At 43.7% G+C, this 13,449-nt stretch overlaps 1 protein-coding gene across 1 annotated transcript in view; it reads left to right on the top strand.

Annotated features, from left to right (window-relative positions):
* Positions 1-1,973: 1,973 nt before the first annotated feature.
* LOC110077906 (uncharacterized) overlaps positions 1,974-13,449 on the top strand; it is a gene marked incomplete at its 5' end in the record, with an annotated part of 88,092 nt that continues 76,616 nt past the window's right edge. Inside the window, 2 exons of the mRNA XM_020791487.3 lie at positions 1,974-2,487; positions 12,828-13,013. Coding sequence (XP_020647146.3) covers positions 1,974-2,487; positions 12,828-12,937 — 624 coding nt within the window. The remainder of the gene's footprint in view (positions 2,488-12,827; positions 13,014-13,449) is intronic.

The raw sequence follows: 13,449 nt of genomic DNA, 5'->3' as shown, positions 1-13,449 counted from the left end.
AATGGTGTGCCAATGCTATAACAAATACGAAGCTTCTGCATCTTCTTAGACCTTTCTTCTTTTAATGTCAATCACCTCCTGGGTTTTCTGTTTGTTTGCTCTGCAGCTTGTTAAATCTATCTTCAGTTCATAATTATCTAATTTCCTTCCCTCTTTTATAATAAAAATGATAGTTTTAATTCTTTAGGCTCAAGAGCTTCAAAATGATATAATCACAAAAGTGGCAGGGACCTCACTGCTCAATCCAGAGCATTTTATATCATTTGAAAAATAGCAGAGTTTTTTTTTCCTAAATTGGTTTAAATGAACAAATATTCTCCTCTTTCAACTACTGTTGTACAACTTGGGAGGTTTAAGACCCGTTTTTATATTTTTCTAAGACAAATCTCAAATGGGGTGTGTGTATGTGTGTTTGTGTGTGTGTGTGTGAGAGAGAGAGAGAGAAACTAACTTCACTGCCTATTACATATCAGCTGTTTGAACAAAGAGTATTTGAACAAGGTAAATAGGTTTTCCATGTGAAATGTTGCAACATTTAACAACACACACTTTTGAAGAATCACAGCTGGCATTCCCCTTCAGCAGGGGAAAATGTTTCTCTCTATGCTGTTCTAATGTTGATAGCCCCTATGCCAATCATTATAGGAAGCCAAAGAAAAGTATCAACTAACTGAGAGCAAGCCAATCCCATGCACAAGATCACCCCTGCTCCATCTCCGACAGGTCTTCTGTGCGGGACCCCTCCTCAGTTCCCCCGTCTCCAGCAGCTGCTTTATGTGTTTACCAGACAGACCCTCTGCCACCAGGTTGGATCAAAGAGATGTCCTTCCCTGGTGGGAGATGCGAATTTGCAGAACAGAGATGGAACAACCCAAGTGTGTTCTAATAACGATTTCATCACCATTAGGGAAAATAACCGGGGACGGGGAGACTCTGAGTTTACTTTTTTTTCCCCATGCCAAAAATAACGTTTGCAAAAACTAGACAGTCTTTTCGTGGCATCTTTCTTGCTGTCCTCCTCTCTCTCTCTCCCCCTCCTGCCCCTCCCCTCGTCTGTGAGGCAGCTGCACGTGCCGCACTGGGGGAATTCGGGTCCTGAGGTGCCTTAGCCCCCCCCCCCAACGCTGAGCAAATAAGTATGCGAGAATCTTTTTATAGCCCACTTTCTGATCAGAAGCAAGATGAGATCCTTCTTGCTCTGATTCCAACCAGCCCTTGTTCCAATCAAAGCTCCGTCTAGAGTTTACAGTATTTAGAAGTCATCCTCTTGTTAAGCATGATTAAAAGCAAACAGACCGGCTCTCTTCTCTCTTCCCCTTTCGTTTGCTTGCGTTCTCTTCTTTTCCCGGTTCCGCATAACGCTAACGAACAGATCGGAATGGGAAGTTACTTTTCATTTTAAAAAAAAAGAAAAGTAAAGAAATAATAACTATCGCCGCTTCCACCAGGCAAGTAATGGGGAAAGGGCTAGAATACGGTTGCTCGACAACCTGCCGTCGCCAAATCCGTGAATGAACCTGGCCGCCTTTTTCGCTTTTTTTTTTTCAATGAACGAAAGAATGAATGAACGGCCAAGTGAATGGGGAGAAAAAGCGTGGAAAAAAAATGAATGGGGCTCGCGCGAGAGGCAGACACGCGCTCACGCTTACAACTCCGGGGGTGAATGGAGGCTCTGGTTCCGGCCAAGGCCTGGTGGCGGCGCTGTTGCTATGCCGGCCGTCACGGCGGCAGCTGGAATCCCCTCGCCGCGCACGTGTCCGGGGAGGGGGAGGCCAGGCGCCGACGCTAGATGTCACCTGGAGGCAACAGTGGCGGCTGTGGGGAGGGGAGGGGGTGGAAGGGGGGTGCTGCTGTTTGGGGAGTGGGGTGGCTTTATGTGAATGGCGGCGGCAGCTGTAGCAGCGGGGCGGGCGGGCGGCGAGGAGAGCAAAGGAGGAGGAAGAGGCGGAGGGGGGGGCATGCTATAAAAGTAACTCGCCCTGGCACATGCACACTTAGGCGAAAACTTCCCGGTCCGGGCAAGGGGGGGACGGAGAGCGCTCGTCGATAGCCGAGGGTGCACGGAGGGGACCGGCGTCAGCAGTCACAGGAGCAGTCAGTCCGTGGGCATCGCTGCCGAGCCCGGGGCGCGCGGGCAAAGCTTCCCCGGCAGTCCGGACTCCGCCGCCGCGCTCGTTTTTTGCGCGCGAAGTCGACGCTCCGGGCGGCTTGGCCGCTGGCACACTCCCTCACCCAACTTTGCCCCGGGATGGCAGCAAAGTAAGCGCTCCTCCGGCGGCGGCGGCACCAGCACCACCCCCACCATGCGGGCCAACGGGAGTGGGCCGCGCAACGGCTCGGAGCCGCAGGACCAGCTCACCTTGGACCGCCCCGCTTGGGTGGCCACCACCTTGGCCGCCGTGCTCATCTTCACCATCGTGGTAGATATCCTGGGCAACTTGCTGGTCATCCTGTCCGTGTACAGGAACAAGAAGCTGAGGAACGCTGGTGAGAATCGGCAGGCGGAGGAAGGAGCGGCGGAACGGGTGGGGGACAAAGCCACAATGTAAAGCCTCCCTCCTCCCCGGAAAAAAAAATTAATAATAAGCCTCACCTGACACGGACCTGGGAAGGGGGCTCGGGGGAAGCTGAGAGGGAGAACGGGGTTGTGGGGACGCCGGAGGAACGGTATTTGCACGAGATGACAACCCCCCCCCCCTTTCCCGCCTCTCAGGCGCCGCACTGGAGGCGAGATTCTCCCTCCCCTTGGACGGATGGACGTGTGCCCCACCCCCACCCCGGTCCCTTCCCGCGTCTTCGCCCCGGGCGGCTCGCGCGCCGCAGTCGGGGTAAGGGTGACTTGGCCGCGGCCAGCCCCCGAGGTGCGGCGCGCGCCTTCGTGGTTTTTTCCCAGGCTCAAGTCGAATTGTGCGGGGCAAGGGGCGAGTAGGATTCTGGGAAAGCCGAGCAGGTGAACAAGCGCGAGCGGGGCGGGGGGAGAGGCAAGGGAGAGAGAGAGAGAGAGAGAGAGCGCGCGCGCAAGGGAGCCGCGTTGGCACTGGAGACGGAGCGGGGGCTGAAGCGCTCCTGGCGCGCGAAGAGCGGACGCGCCAAGCCTTCCGAGCCCTTGCCTTCCCGCGCTTCCTCCTCGCCTTGCGTGAGCCTTAGAACTTTGAATGGCGCCCCAGTCATTAAGGGTCGCTCTCTCTCGCGCGCGCGCGCGCGCTCTCGCTCTCTGTGCCCGGGGCTCATCGCGAGGCACCAACTCCAGGTTGTGACAGACGCCAAGAGCTGCACTGGTTTCACCTCAGATCAGTGATCACAAACCGACGTGTATATTTTTAGCAACTGCTGTTTAAACCTCCGGCTCGGGAGTCGAAATGGGTTCTGGCGCAAGACATGCAAAGCAGGGATGATGATGGCGGCGGTGGTTTTTCAAGGAAGTCCAGGGAGAGGCGGGGGTGGTGGTGGTGGTGGTCGAGGGGTTAGGATGGTGCCACTCGGGACCTGTGCGAAGTCTCTGGTCGCCTGACGGGGACGCGCTCGAAAACCAGCCTGTGATTTGGTTTGTGTCATGAGATGATATTGAATGATCAATACAGTGTGTGAAGATCGGTGTAATTAAAGGATGGGTATGATATGACTGTGTCAACTCCAGGAGTTTTACGGTGTTTGTGGAAAGAAGGTTTGAGTGCCTTGAAGAATTCAATACAGACAGCTTTCGTCCCTATCTTCGGTGATTCCTACAGTAGTTGTAGTAAAGATTGCGACCCTCTGAGAGCTAAATAAATTTCAGGCATTGTGGGGTTATTTGGGGTATGTTTGTGTTTTGGATAGGATAAGCTCAGTGCTGGTCTATTGAGGAAATCTGCTTTAGTTTATGTATTATTGATTTGACAGGCAGGGAACCTCTTCTTCCGAGTCATTCTGCTTTTATCATGTCAGACCAGCTGGTGCGCACGTGTACTAAATCTATGCACTCAACCTCCCCCCCCTTTTAAACTTTCATTGAAAAAAATCAACCAGCACCAGCGCCAGACACACACACACACACACACTCACACACAGAGCAAACACGTGCAAGGGAATTACGTCAGCAAAGCAGACACAAATTTGCTTCCACGTTTTCCCACCCCCTTCCAGTGCTGGGAAGCTCTGGTTCGTGCGCTTAATGAAACGGCTTGCAGGATTTTCTTGCAACCAGATCATGGGATGTTACTTTCATTATGCTTGTGCTGTTTGCAAAAAATCTGGTAAGGAAAGAGATCCTGAGGAATATGCATAGAGGGCTTGTATTTGCATGCCATTGCAGTGGTGGCCATGGGCTAGGGTAGGATGTAGTAATGGTTTGAGAATCTGTAGTCTAATAATAATCATGAAATTTTGTCTTTTTATTTATTTATTGGATTTCTATCCCACCCATCTAGACCAAAGGTCTACTCTGGGCGGTTTTAATAAAAGAAGTGTCCTTGTATTATTTAAAGTGCCTCTATACTGCAGTATGTTGTAGTTGGGTTTTTTTCAGTTGGGACAATGTATTTGAAGGCAGATATGTGCAAAGGTACAAGTCTAATTAACAATATCGTGGGACAAACACCAATGGAGGATTTGGTTACCTAAACAAATCAAATACGTAATTCATTTTAAAAGCTAGGGATGCTATGTGCATCATCCGAAATCCTGTTGCTTAACACAGGAAGTCATGACTAGAGTAGGCCTATTGAACAGTAGAATTTGCAGAGAGGTGACTCACCAAACTCCTGCTGCTTCGGTGTGGGAAGCCACACTATTCTAGTTACTGTGGTGAGCAACAGGATTTCAGCCATTGGCTTTAATTCATAGAAGGGAATTTTGCACTTTTCTCCTCCCTAGTGAAGCCTGTTGTACACCACAGAAGACGGGGTTGCTGGCAAGTGTAGCAGGGAATCTATTCCACTGGTGAATGCCATTCTAGTAGTGGATGCATGTCATGAATACAGCTTGCTGTTTTCTTCCCTGTTTCAGATAACATCACACTAATTGTATGTGGATTGGCATGTGTGGGACAATGTTTGGTGTTTCGTGGCACCTGTGTACACAGAGAAACTGGTTGGTTACAGCTTCCTGGGATATATAAGCCCCATAAAATGCAGCAACGTCTCGTACCTGTGGGATCATTATCATGATTTCCTCTATGGAAATGCTTTCTTTCTAGGATGACTCTAAGATATGAAATTGCCTTGTGTGTGAAATGGATGCACAAAAATTGTAGTGCTGTATTTACTTGTATTCCTGAGGACAGAGATAATTGTTTACTGCTTTTAATGGACCACTGCATTTTTCTGGACACACCAAATCCAGCTTCCCCCATGCTGGAGGGTGGGTGCTTTGCAAGTAGAATATGCCAGTTTCCATGTCTAGGAATTTCAGCTGAAGTGCTGGAGGTCGTAGTTTTGGTGGAGTCACTGTCAGTCTGGGGGAATGTCTGGCAACAGTGTTAATACATTGATGAGCCACTACTCCCAGTATACAGTACTTCACCACTGGTTATTTTGGCAAAGGCTCATGGGAATTGGAATCCAATAACATTTGAATGTGTACAGGGCCTTCAAGCCTAGAGTAAAGAGTAGTGGGCTAGATGTACTCATGGTGTGACGGGTTACCCACCCAGCTCCGACAGAGTGCAAATTACTCGATACATCTTTATCTAATCTGTTTCAGTTCTGGGAAGAAAAATGCAAGGGGTCCTGGGTTGAGATCCTGTTGAACAATGGCAGAATAAAAAGCTACTCCAGCATAGTCATAAAAGATCCAAGGAAGATAGAGGAGGGCACAAGTTATGAGAGGTAGCCGAAGCAGGAAGAGGTTGTTACAACATTTCAGAGCCAGCTGGGAGTTTCCATCACACTCCCAGGCCAATCAGAGATCATCTCAGTTTGCAGGGTGGAATTATGCTTCACCCTCAGGCAAGCAAAAGAGAACCTCTTGTGCAAGGATTCACTGTATGCCTCCTTGCGCAAACTTCAGAAAAGCACAACTACTTTTGCAACCAACGTTGCATGAAGATACTGGGCCCTGGCCATGGTGTATGGCAGGGGTGAGCAATTAATTTCTATAGGGGGGCACATGAAAAATCTGAACTGTGTTCGGGGGCCGAACCAACTTTACTTAAAAATAAAATGAAACAGTGATGTTATGGTTGTTTTTAATTTAAACTTGTTAATCCTCACAAATACTAAAGAGGTTTTTTGCAGTATGTTAAAGATAAGCAACTGATCAACTTTAGACAAAAAGCTATACATGGTTTTGATGTTCAACTTGTTCAGTGAAAGAAATCCAGTCTGTCTTGGGCTTGAACAAGTGCTTGAACACTGGACTGGAGCGACAACCGGCGGGCTGGACAGGAATGGCTCACGGGCCGTATGTGGCCCTCGGGCCGCACTTTGCCCAGGTCTGGTGTATGGGCAGAATGAGTGTGAGTGAATGATTCTTTGAACTTGCTTTTCTAGAATGAACCAGGCTCATCTGAATGTGGTAAGGAAGTTGTCCTGACTTGGAGGGCAGTGAAATTGGACAAAGGCCGGGAAATTAAATTCTCCTACCTGTTGTAATGCATATGGGGTGCAGGGTACTGCCAGAGAAGAACAGTACAGTCACGTTTTCTCCCACATAAGAGACATCAAAAACACTGTGTACTGTATGTGTAAAGGCATGTGTATTGCTTGGGTCTGCTGACTGGGAAGCTGGGATTAACTGCAGCTCTCGGCTCTCAGTACATATTTACTCTATGTACTGAATGCACTGATTTCCTTTTGTGACACATAGATCATGTATTTCCAGTGTCTTTCTGATTAGGAGCCTTAACTGAGATGTGTGAGAGAAAAAGGGGCATGCCATAGCCGTGGGAGATGACCAGCCTAGTGTTGAAAAAAAAAGCCTGCCCATCCCCACTTTTAGAACTACAGTATGACTTTATCTAGGCTATTCTTACCAGACTTTATGGACATTCTCTCCTGGTTCTTGCCTTTTCACTGTAGCAACCTAGGAAGCAGATAAACTGTATTAAGAGAATCATCATATATAATTAGGAAAGACAGAATTATGATTTTGAAAAATAGCTTTGTAGACTGTGAAAACGTTACTACTATAATTAGAAAACAGCACCATTGTATGAATGTCTGCTCAGAAGTGACATCTGTAAGATTTAGCACTCCCAGGTAAAGGCATAGATTGAACTGAAGACTAGGTGAGCAGAAAAGGTCTGGTTCCCATATCTGTCTTTCTCTCAATCAGGCAGTCAGTCTGAAATAATTGCCTCTTTAGGTAAGTATATTCTAGCAACATGACAAAAATTCCTAGGTTAATTAAGTTTTCTAAAATAATAAAACTGTGTTCTTTTATTAAAACACTATTACTTTGTAGCTTATTGAAGAAATGGGAAACATTTAAAATACAGATCCCCTTTGTTCTAATGAATGTGAGATTTGCTTCTTATTGAAGTGTCGAAGTAGGCTATAACTCTCATAAACTCTGGTTTCACAGGCTCAATATTGATGCATATGTGAAACTAATTGTAGAAGCTGTCATGATGATGTGATGTGACACCAGTTGCACACAACCAGCACCATGTTAAATCACCACAACAACATCCACGGTCAGGATTCCATGCATTTGAATATTGAACAGTATATTGGCTAAGCTCTTCAGTTATATTTATATATATCATGCCTTTGTTCCTGAGAAAATATCGCTCAAGAAGGCAACAATAGAATTGCCAGTAAAATTGTGTGACGTAGAAAGATACATAGGATTCAATAGTAGCATCTTGTATGTGTGAAAGAAAGGGTGAGAGTGAGCACAAGGAGTTTCATATGGATTTGTTGCTTCTTATGCCTTTACATATCATAATTGTGTATATTACATATATATCCTTTTTATTTGTAATATGTTAATTATAAAGGCAATATGACTATTTGCAGAGTCAAAATGGAATCTTGCATATTAACGTGGTCATATGCTGGCATTTCGATTGTGAAAATCTTGGGCACCGACTGGAAGTCCCACCTGGATAAGGTCAGGGAGGAACCGAAGAGACCTTCTGATGACAATGTTTTCTCCAGGAAGATCACTTTTGCTTCTCTACAAAGAAAACAGTTAAAGGCAACTTGGATGTGGTGGTGGTTTGGGGATTCTTTTGGTGTCTTCCTGTTCTGTCTGTCTCATTACAAAATGGTTGAAGAAAATCTCACAGTGACGATCTGGACTTACTGTATAAAGAGAAAGAGAAAGATGAATGGTAGGAAAGGCCATAAAAGGACCTTGACAAGAACTGATCTCTCCTGCCAGTCAGGACATTAGGAAGAGCCCATTTGCTCAAAAGAGGAGTCAGTGTCCCAAAGGAATTTTGTCCAAGCAAGCAAGCAAACAAGCAAGCAAGCAAGGCGTGTTTGATATAAAGGGCTCCTTCCTAGTCACAGACATGGCTTCAGTAGATGTTCTTCTAGACACAGAAGCTGATGATGCAACTGGTAGGACCCTCTTTTATTTAATATACTTGACTGTAATAAGTTTCATCTGATCTATTTTAGGACTTAATGGACTTCTGGTGAAAAGTTGAGTCTCTGGTGTCAGCAACTGTGACTCAAATTATACTTGTTTACGCCAGCACCCTGAACTTTATGCATATAGAATGCACTGATGGGCTGCCCCATGCCTTTGCATGCCTTTAAGCAGATTTACACATACTAGAGAAACACACACATGGACACAGCGATCTGCTGTGTTGGTTTTGTGTGTGTGTGTGTGTGTGTTTTAGGGGATGGGGCAGCTCTCAGTGGCAGGAAATGTTGGGTACAATTGAAAATGTGCATTTCGAAAAGAAAGATTGATCAGGGTGAATGACTCTAACTTTGTCCTATTTGCCTGTTAGGTTAACTTTTCTACAAGTTGCAGAGGATACATAGAAGGCATAAGGATTTTGATGCATTAATAATTCAGGACATTAAAAAAAACCACTTGATTCACCAGCATTGATCATTGGGTTAGAGCAGAGGCAGGCACAGTATAGCCCTTTAGATGTTATTAAACCACACCTCCAATCAGTGCTAGCCAGCACGTGAAAGCTGGTATTTGCAATCCAGTGATATCAGTATTGGCCATCCCCAAATTAGAGATATCATGAATTTCACCCAGGATGATTCAGTATTACAGAACATTGTAAGTCAATACGCCATAATTATTTCTTATGGCAGAAAACTTTCCTTTGGTTGAAGCAGGGGATTTTTGTTTCCAGTCATTGCCCTTTTTAAATGCTTTTAATTATTATTGTTATAACTGTTCTTGTTTGGGAAAATCTGCCTATAGAAAGGAAGGAAGGCCAAAGCTTTCATCCTTGGCTGTCTGGAAGTATATCACCTCTCCTGATATTATGTCCCTTTGGACCCACCAACACGAATAGATGCTACTGTTAACCATAGCTGGAAACAGATACGATCAAGTGATGATCATCCCTTGAAGCACTCATCAAGTAGTTTTGGATATGTAGGGATATGATGACCACACAAAAGGGAACATGTGTCTCTTTTCTTACACACACCACAAAATACTTCCAAGTGGAAAATTATGTGTGCTCAATATATATGTGTTAAAGTATGACTGATTAACATATGCCTGTTTCTCTGAGCAGATATTTTTCTGCCAGACATGGTGAAATAGACATTTGCACATTTGTTGCATATTACAGAGTGCATGTGCTTGTAACTCGGAAATGAAATTGGGAGTGGTAGGATATTGCCTTGTGTGGTAACCTTGCATACCTTTATGTGCTATTTGTGGTACAGGAATAAGTCTGAAGTTGAGGCCAAGATATTACACCTCTCTTGTAGGTTGTGTTGGTGAGCAGTTTGGTTGGTTGGGTCCAGGTCAGGGAGAGGCTAAAGGAAAGAAGAAAGAAGAGTGTCTGTGTGATAGGGAACTTTGCTTCTTCACCACCAGAGGAAAAAACACTGTTCTTCCAAAATGTCTGTCATTCAAGGGGGTACAGGCAAACACCCATAATTCAGTATGTTCTAATTTGACTTGTTTTGTTGTTTTTCTGTTTCAAGTTTAGAACTTTTTTCTTCTTTTTTGGAGACTGCTGTTCAGAGAACAGGCCTTTTCTGGACTTTCCAGAAACAAAACCTCAGATTGAAGAATGATGATGCTTTGGAAAAGTTATGTTTTTGGAGTACAGTTCTTCAGCATTCCCAGCCAGTGTGGGCACTGGGGAATTCTGGGGGTTGTAGTCTAAAAAAGTTAACTTCTCTAAGCTTTTAAAAGATGTTAGAGAAGATAGCGCACAGGGCCCATCAAATTGAACAGGTGGATAATTATGCCTTATGGCCTGTCAGGGGCTTGTTGGATTTGCTATCCTGGTTTCCTGAGACTGCAAAATTGGGGATGTGGTCAAGAACCTCGAAGACCACGAGTGCTCAAGGACTTGGCAGACTTCACTTGTGGGATTGTGTTCATCTTGGTGGGTCACAAACTCCCCATCGCTTTATTAGGAATATCCCACGTGTATTATTCTTGGAAATTAAGCATTAGGGGTTTGTGAAAATGAAAAAAGTGGCCATGGATGATAGTATAAATATACTGTCTTACTACTTTTTTGATTACTAATTCATCCTTATGCCTTCATTGTTATTCATGCAAAGAAAGGGATGCATCAAGAACAAAGGAATGGAGCAGTTGTAAATTCCATTATATGGATGAGTTATTCAATTACAAGCTTAGAACACCCACACATATGTATCTGTCCCACTAGTTACCAGATGTGCACTCTGCACATCCAAAAATTTCTGGTTTGGGTGGACATGAGTTAATTATTTAGAATTTTATTGCAGTGGATGTGATTGGTGCTTTCAGTCATCATTTCTCTCTTGCTACTCTCTTTTTTCTTTCTGTGTGTCCTGTTTCACAGAGATTGTGAATGGTTACCAGGCAAGGTTGACTTGTGGTTCAGGGAGAGGATCTCTCCCCAGAATTTTGGAAGGAGGCATCTCCTTTCTCAATTCATGACTTACCTGTTCTGTCATGACTTCTTCAGTTGTCTACTGCATCATCTGCAGAACACACCAATCTGGGCAAATCCTTTCTTTTATGTACCTAGATTCCACTCCCCCATCATGCTTTCCATAGTTCAAGTATGTATTTTGAAATTTACAGAGAAATTGGATCAATGTACAACAAACTCAACTACTGTATATATAAAATGAAAAACTATTTTTTTTAAAAAAATTATTTCAACTAAAGTTTTATTTTTTAAAAAAATAGTTTATATGGCCTCACAAATTACAGTATAATTCTTGTTGTCGGGTTGGAACCACAGAAAACCACAACAACTAATAATATAGAGCTATTTCAGTACGAGTTCCCAGTGCATTGTAGTGGATAGAGTGATAGACTGGGACCCTGGTGAACAGGGTTTGAATCCCCACTTAACCATAGAAACAGACTGGGAGAATGGAACTGGTAAAACCACTCAAATATCTCACTTACCTTGAAAACCCCGTTAGGATCACTATAAATTGGTTTCAACTTGACAGCACATAACAACAATATTTCAGTATTATTTTATCCAGTGTTGTCAGCATGATCAGAGTGGAGTGCATAGACCCACTACTGCCATTATTTTGTTCATATGAGCAATGATGAGTTTGAAGAAGAGAGGTTTCTGCTTCATGCAGAGCTTACACAGACACAAGAACATTTCCTCAGGATTTCAGCCATTCTTCATGTGGGAGCAAAGAGATGATGGAGTGAGTAGGGCTAGGAACTTCAGTGTTTTTTTTATGAAGTTGAGTGAAACTGAAGAGGTCTAGTGTTATGTAACTTCTTCATTTCAGTTCCCTTAGAATTTTTTAAACTAAATAAATATATTGGACCTTGGGATACATAATCCATTTTTCACAACAACTGACCAGAATTGCTTTTAAAAACCCCAATAAAAACAGGAGCTTCCAAAGTACAGAATTAAATCTGTGCCCTGGTTCATGTACATCAGACATAATACTAAGCATATTGAAATCTGATTAAGTTGAGATAAAGCTGATCAAGACTGATTCTTTATCCAGAGGCCAGTCCTCGAATTGCAAACCATGGTTTACTTCACTCCAAAGAAACCAGAGTTTTGTGTGCATCCAGTCTTTACAAGCAACAGATACAGCACTCTAAAGCAAAATTTACCTAAGCAACGTGATCAGTAAGATCATATATTACAGGTTTTCTGGATGGAATCATTTCAGAGTGAAGTGGCAGGCCTCTTATTTGAATGGCCTCATATTTAATATGTTTTATCTCCTTGATAAGAAGTTTTAGGTGGTAGGGCATTCAGCTTTTCAGTCTGCCAGTTAAAATCTATACCATGTTGGTCCAGCAACAGTTGATAGTGAAGCTTGGCTTTCACTTAATTCTAATGAACTGGCAGACTCATTAAATAAATACGTAAAAATCTATATATGTTTCCAAATTAAATGTTATAGTCAAGCAGTTAAAATACTCTTGATCCTCTGGCCTTGCAGAATTGGACCTTCTTTTCTTCAAATACAAGTATGGTGTTTTGGGTAGCCACATATGTCTCCTGGTTGATAAGTAGTTTCCCTCACCCCTTTGTACTGCTATTTGTTCATAGACAAATACCAGATGCAGGGGATGAACTCTCTTGAGATAATCAAACTGCCACTCACCCTTGTTGTTCTTGATGTTCTATTTTTAAAATTGAATTACATTTCCCATAGAGTACTTTGGCTAATTTTTATGATATAATTTTTATATATTTTTTTCTTGTTGTCTTGAATTTTGGAGTAAGAAGGTCCTTGTCCTTATTCCAGATGTCTTTAGAACTACTTCTGGCTATTGTGGGGAAAATGGAGTTCTGAAGAATTATCCGGATCATTACAAGCAGGATTCTTCCTGTAGAAGACCACCTACTAACACGTGAACTCAAGATGAGAATGGAAGCGGATGACAATGAACATTTGTATTTCAGGCTTGTCTAACATCTGGTAGCTTAACTGGTAAGCGTATTGTGTGTGTTGTGGGGGCCCTTTATCTGAGACTGCAATCCTATACCTGTTTTCTTGGGAATAAGCCCCAGTGAATTCAGTGGGAATTATTTCTTAGCAGACTTGTATAGGATTGTGATGTGAGTTGTTAAATTTTCTCTGAGGATGGATAAAACAGAATAAAAATGTATTTTCTAAAATGTATCTGCTGTTCATTCCAAAATATGAAATTTCTTGGTAGTTCATTGTAAGTAATATGTTATCACAAAAAGAATTAAATTTGTAGCTATCATTTTCAAAATTGGAATAAGGGTGCATCCCTTGCTTCTCTCATTGCCTTGGATTTTGAACTGATAGCTGGATGAAGTACCGTACTTGCCATCTGTTGGTTTCTCCCTGCTTCTCTCCCATTGCCATTATTCCCTTTTTATGAGGTCCACTTCTGTAA

This window comes from Pogona vitticeps, chromosome 5 (genome assembly GCF_051106095.1).
Source record: "Pogona vitticeps strain Pit_001003342236 chromosome 5, PviZW2.1, whole genome shotgun sequence".
Taxonomy (NCBI): Eukaryota; Metazoa; Chordata; class Lepidosauria; order Squamata; family Agamidae; genus Pogona; species Pogona vitticeps.
The sequence above is the reverse complement of the archived record's forward strand: the minus strand, read 5'-3'. Positions and strand labels throughout refer to the sequence as shown.